The sequence below is a fragment of the Tamandua tetradactyla genome, chromosome 6, assembly GCF_023851605.1.
Source record: "Tamandua tetradactyla isolate mTamTet1 chromosome 6, mTamTet1.pri, whole genome shotgun sequence".
In the NCBI taxonomy this organism is placed as follows: domain Eukaryota; kingdom Metazoa; phylum Chordata; class Mammalia; order Pilosa; family Myrmecophagidae; genus Tamandua; species Tamandua tetradactyla.
This window is the reverse complement of record NC_135332.1, coordinates 83,184,984-83,205,361: the sequence shown is the minus strand read 5'-3', so window position 1 is coordinate 83,205,361 and position 20,378 is coordinate 83,184,984. Positions and strand designations below refer to the sequence as shown.

General features: G+C 39.1%; 1 protein-coding gene across 1 annotated transcript in view; it reads left to right on the top strand.

Annotated features, from left to right (window-relative positions):
- Nucleotides 1–20,166, top strand: part of ZNF623 (zinc finger protein 623) — a 28,669-nt gene extending 8,503 nt beyond the window's left edge. The window contains exon 2 of the mRNA XM_077166612.1: nt 7,907–20,166. Coding sequence (XP_077022727.1) covers nt 7,980–9,332 — 1,353 coding nt within the window. The 5' untranslated portion in view covers nt 7,907–7,979 and the 3' untranslated portion in view covers nt 9,333–20,166. The remainder of the gene's footprint in view (nt 1–7,906) is intronic.
- The last annotated feature ends 212 nt before the right edge of the window (nt 20,167–20,378 follow it).

The following is a 20,378-nucleotide window of genomic DNA, read 5'->3' as shown; positions in this document are numbered from 1 at the left end:
GGGAAGAATGAGCATCACAGCAATTGTGGGCCTTAAGAACAAAGCGGTCAGGTCCCGCTGAGTGGGAGGCAGCCGAAATACCCTTTCCCAATAGCCCCTTTCCCGTTAGCATTCCTGTGACTCCTGACGCTGGGTGAACACCCAGCAAAAATGAGTATTTACATCTGCAAAGGACTAATTACAGGAGTGTTTTTAGCAGCTTTTTGTTTTGTTTTGTTTTTAATTTTTTAATTGCATAATATAATGTATATACAAAGCAAAGAAAGAAAATAGCAATAGTTTTCAAAGCACTCTTCAAATAGTTACAGGACAGATCCCCAATTTTTCCTTCTAGCAGCTCCAGAACATTGGAGGCTAGAAGGAATAAATTTTTTATTATTACAATTGACTTGTTTTTCTTTTTTGTGAAAAATAACATGTATACCAAAAAGCAATAAATTTCAGAGCACCACACCACAGTTAGTTGTAGAACATATTTCAGAGTTTGGTATGGGTTACAATTCCACAATTTTAGGTTTTTACTTCTAGCTGCTCTAAGATACTGGAGGCTAAAAGAAATGGCTTAATGATTCAGCAGTCATATTCATTTGTTAAACCCTACCTTTTTTGTATAACTCCACCATCACCTTTGATGCTTCCATCCCACTTTTTAGGGGTGTTTGGGCTATGGCCATTCTAACTTTTTCGTTTTAGCAGCTTCATAGTAGCTTTACAACAGAAGCAACCCAACTGTTCTTCAATAGAAGAAGGGAGAAATAAATTATATTCATACAGTACAATACTGCACGTCAGTGGAAAAGAATGAACTGCTGTTACCTGCTATTGCATGGACAGTTTTACCAGCATCACGTGGAGTGTCAGCAGATATCTTGCTGGGGTGATGAAGATGTTCTGGAATTAGATAGTATCGATGGTTGTACAATCTTGGGAATATACTAGAAACCCCAGAATTGTACATTTAAAATGGCGAATTTTATGTCACATGAATTATATTTCAATATAAAAATGGGTAATATCCAATAAAAAAACTAGACACAAAAGAATACTGTATTGTTCCATTCAAGTGAAATTCAGAAATAGGGAAAATTACCTTATAATAATAGATGGTTACCTTCAGAGGGGAGGTGTTGAGTGGGAGGTGATACAAGGGAAACTTTTTGGGTGGTAGAAATGTTCCATATTTGGGTGGTGGATACACAGGTGTAGACATGAAGAACTCACCCAGCTGTACAATTAAGATTTGTACCCTTTATGTACCATAGAGCTCATAAAGAAAGGGACATGGGTTTAAAGATGGCCTGCCATTACTGTGGAATAGGTGTCACTTGGTTAAAGGCTGGTTCTGCTATTCTCTCAGCCACTGTTCTCCACGGCTCTGGCTTTGTCTTCGGAGGGGTGCATTCTTATCCTTGGTGGCCACCTTGGAAATGGGCCATGGAATACATACCATGGAAAGTGCACAGCATTTGTAGCATACTTCCTTCTGTGCAGATTTGGGTCCTTCAAGTGGCTTTATGGCGTTGTCTTAGATTGAGGTCCCTGGAAATAGCACAGGGGGTGTGTCCAGAGGGTTTACTGGGAGAGCTATCTAGTAGTAGATAACTTCCTTCTCTAAGGAAGGGAGGAGTTGACCCACTATGGAGTGGTGTATGAACTGGATCCTGCTGATCCCTGTAGACCTCAGGTTGGGATGACTCTTCCAACTTGTCCTGAATTGAGGCCAGGGATGGGCCTTTGGGTTCCAGCAATCAACGAGTCATTGGCTGAGGGTGTGGTTGGCGGAATCCTAAGATGCCCTCCATCCCCCAGATTCCTGCCTCCTGGGATATATATACCCCTCATTCATTCAGACACTAATCTAGGTGCTGCAGTGGAGAGATTTTGTGTATGTGCTTGAGGACCCCACGGTCAGTGGGGCCTGACCTAACCACATGAGCCCTTTAAAAGCAGGGAATTTTCTCTGACTGGTTACTGCTTTGAAGATGGAGGAGGCCACATGATAAGGAACTCTAGCAGCCGAGACTGACTTCCAGTGACAACCAGCAAGGAAACAACCCCAGTCTTAAGAAGGAGCTGAATTCTGCCACCCAACTGAATGAGTGTGAAAATGAATCAACCGCCCCCGCAATCGAGCCTCCAGGTAGAACTCAACCTGGCTGACACCTTGTCTGCTGCTGCGTGGCCCTGAAACCCATTCCATCTGTACTGACTTCTGGTCTCCAGGACTGGGAGATAATAGTGTGTCCTGTTAAGCTGTCAGTCTGATCATTTGGCAGTGGATAAGTGGGCCTCATCCTGGGAGAAAATGTAACCTTAGGTGAGGCAGTTCATTCTGCCTGAAGGATTCCTGATCTGAAGAATGGGTACATTGCCCATGAGAGGGGATCTGAGTTACCATACAAGATTGAATAGCCACTTGATTCCCCCCCCCAAAAAAAAATCTTTTGGGGGTGAATATTTTGTTGAAATATATAATATGCATACAGTAAAGAGCTCAAGTCTTAAGCTTTGGCTCAATACATTTTTCCAAACTCAACACACCTCAGATAACGATGTGGAAAATCTCTCGAATCTCAAAAGATCCCTTGTACCCTCTATCAGTCATTTTCTTCCCCTTATAGGGACTATTTTGATTTTATCATTATAGATTGGTTTTGTCCCCTGTTGAAGTTTATATAAGTGGAATCATATAAGATGAATTCTTTTGTGCCTGACTTCTCTTGCTCAACATGACATCTGTGAGATTCTTCTATCTTTTGTGTGTGTATGTGTGTGGTGGTGATTGCTCCTCCTTCGTTGTTATATTCTCTTCTGTTGTATGGTATTCCTTAATTTGATAGACATTTTGGTTGTAATGAATAGTGTTGGTATAGATATTCTAACTACACACTTCTGGGGGCAGGCTAGTGATTTCATCAAACAATATAATTTCCTTAAAAATATAGAAGACATCTGGGCTGCTTACTCCCACGAGTTCCATGTGATAGGACCACATCTACAGCTCTAGTTTTGAAAACTTGCAGACTCTTCTATTTGTTTACTGCCTTCTGTGCAGGACTGCTTGCCCTCCTTGTATTGGATATCATCTTTAGGTATCTGAAACAGTGGAACTTGGTTGGAAAGATAATATCTATTACCTAGTCTCTGCAGCTGGGCAGGCTCCCTTTCTCTGGCAAGAACTCTTAATGAGAAGGCTCTTGAGAGAGAGTTGGTTTTTTAAAAAATCCCGTGAGGTCCTAGATTCATGGATTCTAACACTTTATACTGATAAAATACAAGTGCCTGTAGAAAAAGTTTCCCTTATTAGAGTCATGATTTATTTTATTTCTGCTTATACAAGGGTGCTTCTCCTAACACTTCTATTTTTCAGTACTTTGCTAGAAGCACCAAGGGCCAGCCAACACCAGCCAATGTTCTGACTTCCTGACCACTTTCCCTAGAGCCAAGAATAGGCTGAGTTGGTAGGCACATGATTTGCTTTTCAGTTTTATCAACTCCTTTGCCATGACATGCCAATACTAATTTCCTTGGTACCTGTTAACTAAGCTGGTGCCACATATTTTCGGTTTTGATTATGAAAATTCTCCAAGTTGTCAATTTTGTATTAAAATACAGTGGTACAAATTAGATGGCGTATTTTTTTTTTTACATAACATTCCAGTCAAGGGTGGGTCGTCCAAATGGGTACTGCTCTACCTTTCAAGAACATCTAGGAAACTAGTTTTCTTCTGTCTTGTTTGGTTTTCCATTGCCTAGATATCTTTCTCATTGGCATATTTTAGAGCTGGTTTGCCAACACCTCCTGCTGCATCCCTGTCCACACGAAGGGGTGTAACAGTAGATTGTGACCTGAAAGGTACCGATGTTCTACTGTCTAGAACTTAGTCACGTGGACATATGCAAGGGAGGCTGGGAAACAAGATGACTAAGTGGGAGGGCATGTCTAACTAGAAGGAAGAAGGGGAAATTGGATGCTGGAAGAATAGTGGCAGTCTCTGCCACAGCACTCCAGAAATTGCCTGACTTTCAATCAGCTCTAGCATGTATTGTTGGCAATATGTGGACTGAGGAGCTACCCTTACATAGGATCTGAATAATTATAAGTTACCATGTATTGAGTGTGTGTTATGTGTGAGTGTGACTGGGACATTCATTTATGCAATAAATATTTCTTAAATTTGTTACTCTAGGCTAAAAATTATTCAAGGTGTTGGGGACACAGACCAAAACAGCAAAATTCCTTCTCTCATGGAACATACGTTCTTGTGGGGAAGATAGACAAAAGCTACATTTGTTTATTGTCTGTCTCTCCTGTGTGTGTTTTGTGTGTGCACTTATCATATTTTGTTGATCCTAAAATGTATATTTTCCATGTTGTAATATCTCTGAAATTAAGTGTCCTCTTAGAATCAATGTCCTATTTTAGTTTAAGTTGGTAGTTTTTTTCCCCTCATAGTCCATAAACTGGTGCTATATGTTATAATTGAAGGCACCTTAGATTTGAAAAATTAGAATTTGTCATGTGGTAAGAACTTTGGTAAAAAAGGCAATCAGAAGGTAGGGGGTGCTGAGGGTTGAGGTTTATTGTTTATTTTATAGAGAGTGATATGGGGAGGGCTTTCTGGTAAATTGATGTTGATGCAAATGATAAAGGACATATGGGAATAAATCATGCAAATATATTGGGGAAGAATTTCAGGCAGAAAGACAAGAAGTGCAGAGGCCCTGAGCAGGCTTGTAGTATACGAGGAACAGCAAGAGGGTCCAGTGTGACCTTAGAAGGAGAGGAAGAGGGAAGAGTAGAAGGCAGTGGGATGAGGGGAGCAGCAGGGCCAGAGCCATGCAGGCCATTGTTGGATTTTTGACTTTGGCTTAGCAGGGTATGGGAATCTTTGGAAGTTTTTGAGTAGGAAAATGACATCTAATTTGTGCTTCAAAAGGATCATTCTGCCAGCCACGCGGAAATAGATGGGTGGGACAAGGGGGAAAGTAGAGAGACAAGTTAGGACGCCACTGCTGTGGTCCAGCTGAGAAACTGTGGTGGAGGTTGGTGGCATTGGAGATTGTGAGGCATAGTCAGATGCTGGATGCAGTTTGAAGGCCCCTCCTATAGGATCTGTTGATGGATGGTAGAATATAAACAAACGAGGAATCCAGGATTACTCCAATGTTTCTGGCCTAAACAAATGTGATAAGAGAGTTCTCATTTATTATGATGGAAAAAACTATAGAAGGAACTAATTTAAGAAGGAAAATCAAAGTTCTGTTTGATAGAGTTGAGAGGTTGTCCTGGATGTAATTCTTACACATTATATAGATATCCCCTTTTTATTTTATGATGTATTAGAGTGGCTAGTGGGAAGTACCTGAAATTGTAGAGCTGAGTTCAAGTAGCCATGTTTTTTAAAGATGATTGTATAATAATAGAGCTTTCGCAGTGTGACTGTGTGATTGTGAAAACCCTCTGTCTGATGCTTCTTTTATCTACGGTATGGACAGATGAATGAAAAATATGGATAAGAAATGCACAATAGGGGGAACAAAGATTAAAATGAATTGAGTAGATTGAAATGCTAGTGGGCAATGAGAGGAAAGGGTAAAGAGTATGGGATGTATGAGTTTTCCCTTTTTTCTTTCTTTTGCTGGAATGATGCAGATGTTGAAAAAAATGAGCATGGTGATGAATACACAACTATGTGATGATATTGTGAGCCATTAGTTGTACACCATGTATAGAATGTATGTCAAGAATGTATGTTTGTTGTATACAATAAAAATATTTTTTTCAAAAGTCCCATCTGGGATGTAAGTTTTAAAAACGTATGAGAACAGTCAAGTGAAGATATCAGGTGAACATAGTCAGGTGTGGAATCAGGGACGAAGGCTTGGCTGAAGATAGAAATTGAGTTGTCAGCAAATGATGGTATGTATATCCCAAACTGGATGAGCTCACCCAGGGAAAAAGTGGAAACAGAGAAGAATTTGAGGACTAAGACCTTGGACATGCCAGTTAGAGGTTGGGGAGGTGAGAAGTATCAGCAGAGGAGGCTGTGAAGGAACAATTAGTGAAAAAGGAAGAGAACTGAGAGAGACGTTCTCCCTGAGTCCAGGTGAGGACAGTGACGTAAGAGGAGTGAGTTACAAGCTGCGTCTGATGCTTTGCTTGATTGTGTTGGTGCAGGATCCTAGCTGGCCCTGGATTTGGGGAGATATGGCCACTGCTGCCCTTAATAAGAGCAGTGTTGATGAACTGTTGCAGGTGCAGCCTGACCGGAGTGGGTTCAAGGATGCTGGAGGGAGAGGGAATGGAGAAATTTCACATGGATAACTCTTGACTTTTGGTGGAGAAGAGCAGAATAATGGGATAGTAGTTGGAGGCGGGGAAAGAAGAGCAGTAAATTTCTTATTTTTTAAGGTGGGTGGACACAATAGTATTTTGGGATGCTGACAGGAATGATGGGTGGGACGGCAGAGGAGTTCATGATTGATGGGAGAAAGAGAGTTTGTACTTGAGTAGAGAGAAGGGTTGGGTTCTGGCACACAGATAGAGGTGCCAACCTTCATTTGGATCGAGAGCAATTTAACCCATGTAACAAGAGGCAGGATAGAATATGTGGGTACAGATACAGGTAAATTGCAGATATGGGGGAGAAAGTGGTATGTTCTCATTGCTTCTATTTTCTCAGTGAAATAAGTAGTTTCCAGTTGAGAGAGAGGAGGGGGAAGGGAGTGTTAGACAATTAAGAGAGGAAAAAGCAGGAGAGTGAGGAGTGACGGCATTAGGCCAGTAGAGCAGATGGCTCACAGCTTCCAGGGCCCTATGACGTGAGGGGTTATAAAGTAAAATAACTCAGTCAGCCAGGTTGCAGGCACAGAGCAGGAGATGAGTGGAATTTACTGGAGTTGAAGTTTTACTGTGAGGTCTCTTAGAAGGACAGGACAAGGCATCATAGGCAAGGGAAGGATTATAATATGTAACCAGACCATGGGCTTTAAGCTGGGAAGGAGAGAGAGAGACATAGAATAATGAGGGATGTGGAAAGGTGGTAGGATATGAATTTACATGTCTCTCTGGAAATACCTATCTTGATTTCTGAACAGAGTCCCCAGCCATGGTTTATTCACTGGTTTTGGAATTAGTTGGTGTTCCAGTTTGCTAGCTGCTGGAATGCAACACACCAGAGATGGATTGACTTTTAATAAAAGGGGATTTATTTAGTGAAAAGTGTATAGTTCTTCAGAGGAAAGGCAGTTAACTTTCAACGGAGGTTCTTTCTTACATGGGAAGGCACAGGGCGATTTCTGCTGGCCTTCTCTCCAGGCCTCTGGGTTCCAACAACTTTCCCCGGGCTGATTCTTTTCTGTATCTCCAAAGGCTTGGGCTGAGATGAGGTATGCTGAGCTGCTTGGGCTGTGCTAGGTTGAGCTCTCTTTTAAGCTTCCAGCCAATTAAATCAGACATCATTCATTGCAGCAGGCACACCTCCTAGCCGACTGCAGATGTAATCAGTGACAGATGAGGTTCACATGCCATTGGCTCATGTCCACAGCAATAGAACTAGGCACCTTCACCTGGCCAAGTTGACACCTGTACCTAACTACCACAGTAAGTATTAACTGGTACCTCTCTGGGATTCACTGAGGCTCAGAGGAGTTTCATACAGCAAAGGACAGTCTGTCCCCTGAAGTTGGATGTGTGAGGGGCTAAGCCTTCCAAATGGGAAGAGATGATGTGGGGAGAGATGAGAGCTGTGGCTAACAGTGCACTGGGTCAAGAGTGGGGCGTGGGAATCACTTTCTTCTCTTCTGAGTCTTGGATTTCTGTGTTATCCTTCATCTGCTTTAGCAGATTCCTTTCTGTTACAAAGGGAAAAGATGATTTTTTTTTCATTCTCTTTTGTTTCAGATTCCAAAATAGGAACTGGTGACGAGGAGGAAACTACAAATCCTGAATTTCTGAGGGAGCACATTTGCATAGGATGACATCAGAAAAACTCACAGTGATGGAGCCCTCGGTACTAGAGTCTGGAGAAGTCTGTGAACCCAGATTAGGGGGACTGTTGGGAAGCCCAGAAGGACAGAGTCTGAGACACTCGCCCTCTCAAGAGGGAGGTTTCAGGCAGGTGAGAGTTACTCATTGGAAAATCCAGACAGGAGAGCCAGCCCATATGTGTAATATATCAGGAAGAAACCCAATGCTGAACTCCAACCTCCTTATACTTCAGAGAGAGCTTATAAAAGGGGAAGCTATTCAGTGTGATACTTGTGGCAAGAGCTTCACATTTAATTCAGACCTAATTAGACATCAGATTTCTCATACTGGGGAGAAAGCTTATCAATGTGATCAGTGTGGGAAAGGATTCAGTCAGAGCTCTCACTTGACTGAGCACCAGAGAATTCACACTGGAGAAAGACTGTATGTGTGCAATGTGTGTGGGACAGACTTCATCCACTATTCCAGTCTTATTGACCATCAGAGAGTACATACAGATGAAAAGCCCTTCAAATGTGCTCAGTGTGAGAAAGCATTCTGCCACAGCTCAGACCTTATTCGACACCAGAGAGTTCATACTAGAGAGAGACCTTACGAATGCAAAGAATGTGGAAAAGGCTTCAGTCAGAGTTCATTACTTATTCGACATCAGAGAATTCACACGGGAGAAAGACCCTATGAATGTAATGAATGTGGGAAATCCTTCATTCGGAGCTCAAGCCTCATTCGGCATTATCAGATCCACACGGAAGTGAAACAGTATGAATGTAAAGAGTGCGGGAAGGCCTTCCGGCATCGCTCAGATCTTATTGAACATCAGAGAATTCACACTGGAGAGAGACCCTTCGAATGTAACGAATGTGGGAAAGCCTTTATTCGGAGTTCAAAACTTATTCAGCACCAGAGAATTCATACTGGAGAAAGACCTTATGTTTGTAATGAATGTGGGAGACGCTTCAGCCAGACATCAAACTTCACTCAGCACCAGAGAATTCACACTGGAGAGAAACTCTATGAATGTAATGAATGTGGGAAAGCATTCTTTCTGAGTTCTTACCTTATTCGACACCAGAAAATTCACACTGGAGAAAGAGTATATGAATGTAAAGAATGTGGAAAGGCCTTTCTCCAGAAGGCCCATCTTACTGAGCATCAGAAAATCCACACTGGGGAGAGACCTTTTGAATGTAAAGTCTGTGGGAAAGCTTTCATTCAAAGCTCAAAGCTTCTTCTCCATCAGATGATTCATACTGGAGAAAAGCCCTATGTATGTAGTCATTGTGGGAAAGGCTTTATTCAGAGGTCAAACTTCATTCAACACCAGAAAGTTCATGCTTAAGAGAAACTTTACATGAATGTAGACAGTAGGGGAAACATTTCATTTCAACCCTAAACTTTAAAGATAATCAAGGTGTTCAATGAGAGGAACTTGATTTAAATAAGGCCCCCAGACATTTGGGTGAAAAGTCTGTAGTCAGGGGGAACATTCAGATAATACATAAAACAATCTCCAGCTCAGTGAGTGATGTTTGGAAATAAGTGTTAATGAGCCATGATTCATATGGCTTATAAGATTTGAACAGCAGAATTTTCCCAAGCCATAGATGGGGCTGATTTTGGAGTGGGCCACCACCTGTTCCACTTGGCAGTGGTACGGAACTTGACGCCCCTTCCTCAGCTGTGAACGCTTGTCTTCAGGAGAGCCACATGACTTTGCAACTGACTTGGAGGTGGCACAGTGGGGGCTGGGGATTGGTCAAAAGAAAGGTTCTGTATTTAGATTTCACAATTACAATTCATCCTTGAGTTAAATCCCTTTTAGAGCAGGACTATGTACCTGATCTTATTACTTCAAAGAGTTGCCTAGCAAATTCTAGTCTAACAAAAAGGCAAGATGGAGAAGGATGCTTCTTAATCTAAAACACTAATTGGCCCCCTGTCAACCTTAGGCTGAAGCCCAAGTTCCCCGTCATGCAGCCTAGGGCCTTCTATTTTCTTGAGCCCCATCTGCCACCACTCAGTCTCCAAGCAGTTGACGTCCCAGCAACACTAACTAAATGCTTTCCCCATACACCGAGCTGTTTCCTACATCCATGCCTTTGTTTTTCTTTGAAGGGTCACTTCCTCTTCTCATCTGTTAACTCCTAATCATGTGAGACTCATGTCAGCCCTCATATCACAAAAATTTCCCTCAGGCTTGGCTGGGAACCCCCTTTCTGCTTCCATTTATCAGTGCTCACCTCTTATTGCAACTACTGCTATATATCAAAATTATGCTGTTATGTAACTGTTTCTTTAATTACACAGTTAAGTTTCTTGGGCCCCATGATCATGTCTGATTCATCTATTTGTCCCCAGTGCCTAGTGCAAGGCAATAAAAAAACGCACCCCAAAATCTATATATAATTGGTACCTCTCCAGCTCTGTCCTTTCTATACTGCTATTTTAAAATTTTCTGGATGTGATTTATTGTTGTTTTGTTTTGTATCAATATAATCTGTTCTACTGGAAGAGTCTTCTCTCTTAGCTCTGTTGTTGTCTTCTGCTCCTAATGAACTCAGAAGCTGCAGGCAGTAGCCAGTAGATTTAGGGCCCCGCATGTCTGTTCCTTTGGACTGTACCCATAACTTCACTTTCTTTGGGAAACATGGTCTTGACTTAGTTGTCATATCTTGCTGGTTCACTGAAGGGGCACATAATCCCTGTGAACTACATACATGACTTTCTTCTGTCCCCACATTTTTATCATTGAATTCACCTCTTCCTATCACTTTCTCTGCTCTCTGGCTCATTTTGTCATTTGTTTGAAAATGTATTGATAGCTGCAAGAGCCAGTGCCAGATATTAGGAAAACACAGATGAATAAGACACAGCCCACCCTCAAGGGATTCAGAATATAATGGGGATACAAAGATCACAGTCAAAGAAGTAAATGTTGAAAGAGTTATGTTTTAAGTTGTGTAGGAGCACAGATAAGGAATTAACTAATTTGTTGTGGAAGATCTGGGAAAACATCACAGAAGAGGTGATGTTTGAACTGCTCTAGAGAGATAAGTAGATATTTATCAGCTAAAGAAGAAAGAATGTGCTGGTGGAGGAAACCTGGGGCAGAGACAGAGATGGGACTTGTTCCTCTTTTGGTATAGCTGTGCGGAAGTAAACAATTTTTGTTGCACATTTATTAACTTCCCAGCAAAACTGTTAGTCTCTGCCTCTGAATTTCTCTCCTCTGAACATTAACCCAAACAACCAGTTTTGAAGTAATATAAAACAGTTTTATATTGTCCATTGAGTTCTTACCAAATTCCAGCCACTGTGTAAGGTTTGGGGCAAGTAATTTGAAAAGGACATACGGTACTCCATCTTCTGGTAAAGATTTCAAATGATACAGAACCAGATATCACCAGACCTTTAAATCAACTTTATTGAGGTCCAATTTCCATACAGTGAATCACCCATTTTAAGTGTACGGTTTGAGTTTTAACAAATGCCTACATCTGTATAACCACCCTCACATTCAGGATAAATAACATTTCCATCATTCAAAAAAAGCTCCTTTGTGCCCTTTCCCACTTAATCCTTCCCCCAGTCTCCAGTCCCAGGTAACCACTGATCTACTTTGTCACTGTAGTTTAGTTTTGCTTATTCTAACACTTCATATAAACAGAATCATATAGTATGTGCTCTTTTATTGTCTGGCTTCTTTAACTTTGCATGTTTTTGAGATTCATCCAAGTTGTTAATGTGGTTCTTTATTTTTGCTGAATAATATTCCATTGTGTGGATAAACCATCATTTTATTCACTCACTTATTGATGGATTTTTTGGGTTTCCAGATTTGGCTATTATGAATAAAATTGCTATGAGCATTTGTGTATAAGTATTTACTTGGCATATGTTTTATTTCTCTTGAAATCTTAATTGCTGGATAATAAATTAAATGTAGTTTGACTTTATTAGAATTTGCTAAACAGTTCTTCAGAGTGATTGTACCATCTTACAGTCCTACCATCAATATATGAGTTCCAATTGCTCTCCCTTCTTGTCAGCACTTGGTATTGTAAGTCTTTGAAAATTTTTGTTCATTCTGGAAGGTGTATAATTATGATTCTTCACACTTTTAATTTATAGTTCCCTGCTGAATAAGATGTTGTGCATTTTCATGTGCTTTTTGCCACTAATATGTCATCTTTTGTGATGTGCCTATTCACATATTTTGCCCAGTTTTAATTGGGTTGTGTGTCACCTTATTGACTTGTAAAAGTCCTCTCTGAATTCTAGATGAAAGTCATTTTCCGGATATATATTTATTGTGATTATATTCTGAGTCCGTGGCTTACCTTTTCATTTTCCTAATGGTGTTTTTTGATGACTATAAGTTTTTTATTTTGATGAAGTCAGATTTATCAAAAACATTTTGATGCTTTTTGAAGTATGCTAAAATATTTGCTTACCGAAAGGACATGAAGATTTCCTCTCTCTTTTTTTTTTTTTGGAAGTTTTACAGCCGTTGTTCTTAATGTTTAGGTCTGTGATCCCTATGGACCTCAGGTTTGTGTATGGTGTGCTGTAAGGGTCAAGGTTCATGTATTATACAGCTTGATAGTTTGATTGTTTCGGTGCTCTTTGCTGAAAGACTATACTTTTCCTGTTGGATCAATCACCATATCTTTGTCAAAAATTAATTGACCATGTGTGGGGTGGCCTATTCTGAACTCTGTTCTGTTCCTGTCTTTGATATGTCAGTGGTCTTTCTTCACCCCAATACAACGCTATCTTGACTCCTGTAGCTCTATAGTAAGTATTGCAGTCAAGGAACGTAAGTGTTTCACTTTTGTCCTTTTCCAAAATTGTTTTGGCTATTCTAGGCCCTTACCGTTTTCATAGAAATTTTAGAATTTTCCTGTCAATTTTCACAAGAAGAAAGCCTTAGAGCAAAACGGACAGGACTGATATTTTATCAATTTTTAGTCTTCTAATGCATGGTATACCTCTTCATTTACATAGTACTACTCTCATTTTTCTCAGTCTTTGGGTCTTGCACAAGTTTTGTTAAATTTATCTATTTCATATTTATGAATGCTATGGAAAATTTAAAAAAGAAAACCTTTCCAATGGTATTGCTCAGATATAGGATACATTTGACTTTTGTATATTGACCTTGTATTCTGCAACCTAGATAAATTATTAGTAGCTTTTTTGTAGATTATTTAGCATTTTCTATGTAGACGATAGGGATTGTAAATAAGGGATTTTACTTCTTCCTTTCCAGTCTATATGGATCTGGTTCTCTTTTCCTGCCTTATTGCACTGAGTAGGCATCTTGTACGATTTTTAGTAGAAGTGGTAAGAGGACATCCTTGCCTTGTTTTTGATCTTGGAGCATGTTCTTCAGTCTGCCATCAAGTTGGATGTTCATACTCGGTTTTTTGAAAATGCCCATTATCAAGTTGAGGTCATTTGTTTCTGTTACTAGTGGGCTGATGGGTTTTATCCTGAGTGGGTACTTAGTTTTGTCAAATGCTTTTTCCACATTCATGGAGATGATCATAGGGACTTTCTTTATTCTTCAAGTATGTTGAATGGCATTGATTTTCAAGTGTTTAACCCTGTGTACCTGGAAGCAATTCCACTTTGTGATGAAACATTATATGCTGTTCAATTCAATTTGCTAATATTTTAATAGGATTTTTGCATGTATTTTTTAGGGATATTGGCCCTTCATGAGCATGGTTTTCTTATAAAGTTTTTGTCTTGTTTGGTATTATGGTAATGTTGACCTCAAAAAACACAATGAGTTGTGACGTATTCTATCCATATCTATTTTCTGAAGTTGTTATGTATAATAATTATATTATTTCTTCCTTAAATGCTTGATAGATTTCACAGGTGAAACTTTGGGGATTTCTTTGTGGAAGATATTTTATTAAATTTCAATTTCTTTAATAGATATAATGCTATTTAGATTTTGTGCTTCTTCTGCCAATTTTGGCAATTTGTATCTTTCAGGGAATTATTCATTTCATCTAAGATATCAAGTAATTGGCATAAAGTTCAAAACATTCCATTATTACGTTTTAATGCATTCTAACTTAAATTTTTCATTGTTACTATTTTTTATTTATAAATATTATATATTCACATACCGTGTAATCATCCAAAGTGTACAGCCAGTGGTTCACAGTATCACTGTATAGCAGTACATTAATCATCACAATCGACTTTTTTCTTCTTTTTCGTGAAAAATAACACATATACAAAAAACTAAATATCAGAGCACATCACAACAATTTGTTATAGAACAGATTTCAGAGTTTGGTATGGTTTACAATTCTACAATCTTAGGTTTTTACTTCTAGCTGCTCTAAGATACTGGAGACTAAAAGAAATATCAATATAATAATTCAGCAATCATACCCGTTTGTCTAACTTACATTTAAAGTAATTATATTTAATTATATTTCAAATGATGTCTCCTCTTTTCTTCCTGACATTGGTAATTCTTCCTGTCAAAGGTAATCTCCTCTGTTTATTTCCCTTTCCATCTACTTACTTTAATCTTAATTTCCCCTAATTTTTCTAGCTTATTGAAGTGGCCCTTACTTCTTATCTGGTGTTTATAAGCATTTAAAGCCATACATTTCCCTATAAACACTGCTTCAGCTGCATTCTCTAAATTTTGATACGTTTTCATCATCATTCAGTTAAAAGTATTCTGTGGTTTCTTCTTTGACCCATGTCTTATTTAGGTGTCTGCTGTTTAATTTCCAAACATTTGGGGATTTTCTGATATATTTTTGGTATTTCTTTCTAATTTAATCCCATTATAATCTGAGAACGTATTTTGTTCAATATAATTATTTTAAATCTAGAACTTGTTTCGTGGTCCAGAGTATGGTTTATCTTGGCGAATGTTCTATGTGGACTTCAAAAGCATATGCATTCTGCCATTGTTTGAGAATTAGTGTTCTGTGAATGTCAGTTAGCTCATGTTGACTGGTAGGATTGTTCATGTTTCCTATACCTTTACTGATTTCCTTTCTGTGTGTTTTTCAGTTACTGATAGGAGTGTTGAATTTGCCAACTGTATTTGTGGATTTGTAGGTTTGTCCTTTTGTTTTGTCAGTCTTTATTTATTTTGCAGGTCTGTATTTAGGTGCATAAATGTTTAGCATCTTTATGTTCTTGATGACTCTTATCATTTAAAATATACCTCTGATATTTGCTTTGACTTCAAATCTTCTTTGTCTGATATTTTTATAGCCATCCCAGCTTATAATTTGTGTTTCATCATATATTTGTTCTATTTTTACTTTTAACCTACTTAACATCCGTATATTTAGAATGTTTCTTTGTGTATTTGGTTTTTAATATTTTAATCCTATCTCATAAACTGTCTTTTTAACTGGCGATTTTAGTTCATTTATATTCAATGTAAGTATTATATGGTTGACTTTAAATCTGTCATCTTGCTGTTTGTTTCCTTTTTGTCCCCTCTATGCTCTGTTCCTGTTTTCCTTTTTTCCCCCTGCCTTCTTTTGGGTTGAGAATTTTTTGGTGCTCCATCTTATCTCTTCTGTTTCCTTATTTGTGATACCCTATGTTTAATTCTTACAGTACACGTCTTTAAGTTATCACAGTCTACTTTCATACACAGTGTAAGGGTTTTATAGCACCTACTACTTTATAGCACCACCTACTAGACCTTTGTGCTCCTGTTCTCATACATTTTACTGCTATGTTCTCAGCTCTGCAATATGTTTGCTTTAAACAGTCAATTCTTTTTTGTTTTTAACCTTTTATTTAGAGATACCTTCAAACCTCCAGGACAGTTACAAAAATAATACAAAGCTCATACAGAGAACTGACAACCCAGATCCACTAGTTTTAATATTTTGCCACATTTTTGTTGTATCGTTCTAGCTGCTTATTTCTCCATCTTTCTATCTGTCTGTGTCTAGCTACTTATCAGTCCACTTTCTGAACTCTTAAGTGCAGGTTGTGTACATCATAATCCTTGAACATTTAATACTGCTGTGTGCATTTCTTAATACGAAGGATATTCATTCACATATGTAAGCCCCTTAAATGCAGTTAACAAGTTCAAGAAATTTTACATTGTTATAAAGCTTATAGTGTATATTCTTTTTTTTTTTTTCCTATTTCCTGATAATGTCCTTTTGAGCCTTTTCTCCTCTCTTGATAGATCCCATCCAGGAACACATATTGCATTTGATTGCCATTGTCTCTTTAGTTTCTTGCTGTTTTTTTTTTTCAAAATATTGTGAGAATATTTATCTACAGCATAAGCTTTCCCATTTCAACTCCTCCCAAGCACACCATTCAGAGTTTTTAATCACATTCACAGTAATGTGGTACCATCGCCACCTTCCATTACTAAAATTTTCCCATCTCCCCAAACAGAAACCCAATTATGCTTTAACTCCCTGTTACCAATCACCTCATCACTGGCAATCTGTACTCTTAACTTGTGTCCGTGTGAATAAATAAATAAGAATAAATTACATATTTTCTAATATTTTCTTTTTAGTTACCATGGGGCTTACATTTAACATTCTAAATCTATAACAATCTTGTTTGTTTGGATACCAACTTAACTTCAATAGTCTGCAGAAACTCTGCTCCTAATCTCCATCCCCCATCTTTTTGTAGTTCTTGTTAGCAAATTACATGTTTATACATTGAGTCCAAAACAACTGATATATCATTACATTTTATGTGCTTTTTAATATCCAAAGGAAGTAAAATGTAGAGTTACAAAACAAAAATACAGTAGCATATGTATTTATCTTTACCCTTATCATCATCTTTACCAGAGATCTTTATTTCCTCATGTGGCCTCAGGTTGTCAAGAGTCCTTTCCTTTCAACCCGCAGCAATCTTTTCAGCATATCTTGTGGTCTAGTCATGATGTAGACCCTCAGCTTTTGTTTATCTGGGAATGTCTTTGTGTCTCCCTCATTTTTATATGTCAGTTTTGCCCAATATAGAATTCTTGGTTGATAACTTTGTTTTCAGTATATGTCTTCCCATAGTTATCTTGCCTTCATGGTTTCTGCTAAGAAATCAGCAGTTAATCTTATTGAGGCACCTTGTTTGTGACACAGCTTCTTTCTGTGGCTTCCAGAATTCTCTCTTTATCTTTGGCATTTGACAGTTTGATTAGAATATGGTACAGGGTGGGTATATTTGTTGATTTTTTTTTTCTTCCTGTTTAGGGTTTAAGCATCTTGGTTGTGTATATCCATGTTTTTTCACTAAGTTTGGCAAGTTTTTAGTCATTTTTACTTTGAATATTCCCTCTGTTCCTTTCTTTCTTCTCCTCCCGGGACTCCCATGCTATATGTCCCACAGGTTCCTCAGGCTGTGCTCAGTTTTCTTTGTTCTTTCTGCTCTTCACACTGAATTATTTCAGTTGTCTTCAAGTTTACTGATTCTTCTATCAGTTCCAATCTGCTGTTGAACCCCTCCAGGGAATTTAAATTCCTCTTACTGTAGTCTTCAGCTCTGTTTGGTTCCTTCTCATAATTTCCACCTATTAATATTCTCCTTGTGTTCATCTATCATTTTCCTGATTTCCTTTAGTTCTTTGTCCATCCTTTCCTTTAACTCCTTAAGCATATATAAGAAAATATTTTTTCTTATGAAATATAACATATATTCAAAAAAGCTATATATTTCAAAGTACACTGTAACAAGTAGTCATAGAACAGATTTCAGAGTTTGGTATGTGTTCCACAATTTCAGGTTATTTCTTCTAGCTACTCCAAGACACTGGAAACTAAAAAGAAATATCAATATAGTGATTCAGCAGTCAAACTTGTGAAATCCTATCTTCTCTGTTATAACTCCTCCTCTTCTGATCCTTCTCCCAATCTTTAGGGGTATTTGGGCTATGCCTATTCTAACTTTTTCATGGTAGAAAGGGGTGTTGATAATATAGGATGGGGGGGTGGAACTGCCTGATGTTCTGGAGAGGTTGGCCCCTCTGGGTTTCAGGATATATCTGGCCTACAGACCCATCTGGAGGTTGTGGGTTTCTGGAAAGCAATCTTAGTCTGTGAAAGTTTTGAAAAATCTCAGATAAAGCTCTAGGTCTTCTTTAGGGTTAACAGAAATAGTTTTGGTTGGGGTTTGGTAAGCCATGGTAATTAGCAATACCAGGCTAAAGCTTACATTAGAGTAGCCTCCAGAATAGCTTCTTGACTCTATTTGAACTCTCTTAGTCATCCTTGAACATATTTTTAAGGCTTTGTCTGGTATGTCCCAGGTCTGGTCCTCCTCATTGATTGTTTCTAATGCTTTAATCTTCTTTTCCTGGGCCATAATTTCCTGTTTCTTAGAATATTTTCTAATATTTGTTGAAACTTGGACATATTGTAATATGACATTGCTGGAGTTTTGACCTTGATATATCTGTTCCTAAGGTTGTATCCTGCAAGTCTGATGACAGAGCTTTCTTGTCATAATGAAAAAGGGGTGGGGGTGGAGATTTTCTCAGTCTTTGCTGATCGACCCGTGCAAGTACTCTCCAGGGATTAGTCACTATGAAGTGAGTCTAGAGAGTAGCTCCAGGCCAAAGTACAGGACCTCCAGACCTCCTGTCTTAGATGTGCATGGGTTGTGGAGTGAGTCACGGGAACACAGGTTCAGGGCACAACACTTTCAACAAATGGTCCTTTAATTGCTTGCAAAGAATAGAGTCCAGAAAGGAGAAATAATCCCACTGTCATTCACACAGCACAGAGTCTGAAGGAGCAGGGGAAGAAGTCCCATTGCAGTCTGTCTCCCCCTGGCCAAAACCTGCTCCAAGTCAGGGTCCGTAGATGGCAGCTCTGCATACCACCATCCCCCTCACACTGGAGAGGAGAATCAAGTCTATGGTTTGAGTGTGGCTTTTAATCCACCAAAGGGAGGAGGGGACCTGCCACTGAGAATTCCTATTCTGATAAGCATCTAGGGCAGATTGTTCCTGCTTTCTGGGTTTGAGGTCTGGTCAGGCCTTTTCTTTAGACTTAACTTCTCTCCTAGGTTGTAGAATGGCACACAATAGAAAAGGAGATAGAGTTAGGCAGAAGGATGGACACTGCACACTTAGGATATGTTTGTGACTCCATCGGAGGAGGAGGTGGAGGCAGGTGAGGGCTGGGTAATGACTGCTTATGAGGAGTCTGTGATTTCCCTAACAGAGATGTTTCCTTAGGAAATCATTTCCTCACGGTCCAGGGCTTCAGGAGAGCTCCGTGAGCCACCTTTACCTTTTACATGCAGGACAGGTTCTGGGACAGCAACTCCCTCAGGTCATATCCGGACAGATTGGTCCAGACATACAAGCTGCAAGTATGCGCAGGAGGTCACTCTCCTCCTTCTGGAACAAGGCCCAGGGGCCTGCACTAGGAGTGTGGGCCTACTTTGCACCCAGCCGGCGAGGGCTGGGAGAGGGCCAGCCAGGGTACCAGACAGCCTACAGGTTTAAAGCAACCTTTTTCTAAATCCTGTGTTCTCCCTTTTACTGCCATCCTTTAAACATTTTCTGAAGCTTTGAGAAAGATGCTTCACCAGTTCCTGCTGGTTGTTCAAAGCTTCTGTGGGGGACAGAGCCCTTGAAGCCTCTCACTGGACCATCTTGGACAGTACAGACCACTCAATTACTTTTAATGAAAATTAAAATTTAGAAGAGGGTGGGCCACAGTGACTCAGCAGGCAGAATTCCCACCTGCCATGCCTGAGACCCGGGTTCGATTCCCGGTGCCTGCCCATGCAAAAAAAAAAAAAAAAAAAAATTAGAAGAAACGCCCTGCTGTATTTACCCACATATTTACCATATCTGGCCTAAGTTCATTTCTTTTATCCTTCAGCCTGATCAACATCCTTTGTCATTTATTTTATAGATTTTATGAATGTGCCAGGGACAAATTCTCTCAGCTTTGATTTTTCTGAAAATATCTGTACATTGCCTTCATATTTGAAGGATATATAGAATTTTAGATTGACTTTTTTTTTTTTCCTCTGTTACCTTGAAGGTGTCATTCCATTGTCTTTTGGCTTTCATTGTTCCTGGTAAGAAATTGACAGTCTCTTTTTTTTGTTCCCCCATATATAATACTTCCTTTATTTTTTTTTTTTAAATCTGGTTGGGTTTTTTTTTTTTTTTTTTGAGACTTTATCACTGATTTCTGTCCTTTAATTATAATGTGCTTAGTTGTACTTTTCTTTGTATTTATTCTGCTTTGGGTTTATTGATCTTGGATCTGTGAGTTTCTCATTTTCATCAAAGTTGTAAACTTATGAATCATTGTTTTTAAAAATATTTTTTACCCTTCCTTTGGTAGTCATCCCCTTATATACCATGGTCTGCTTTGTA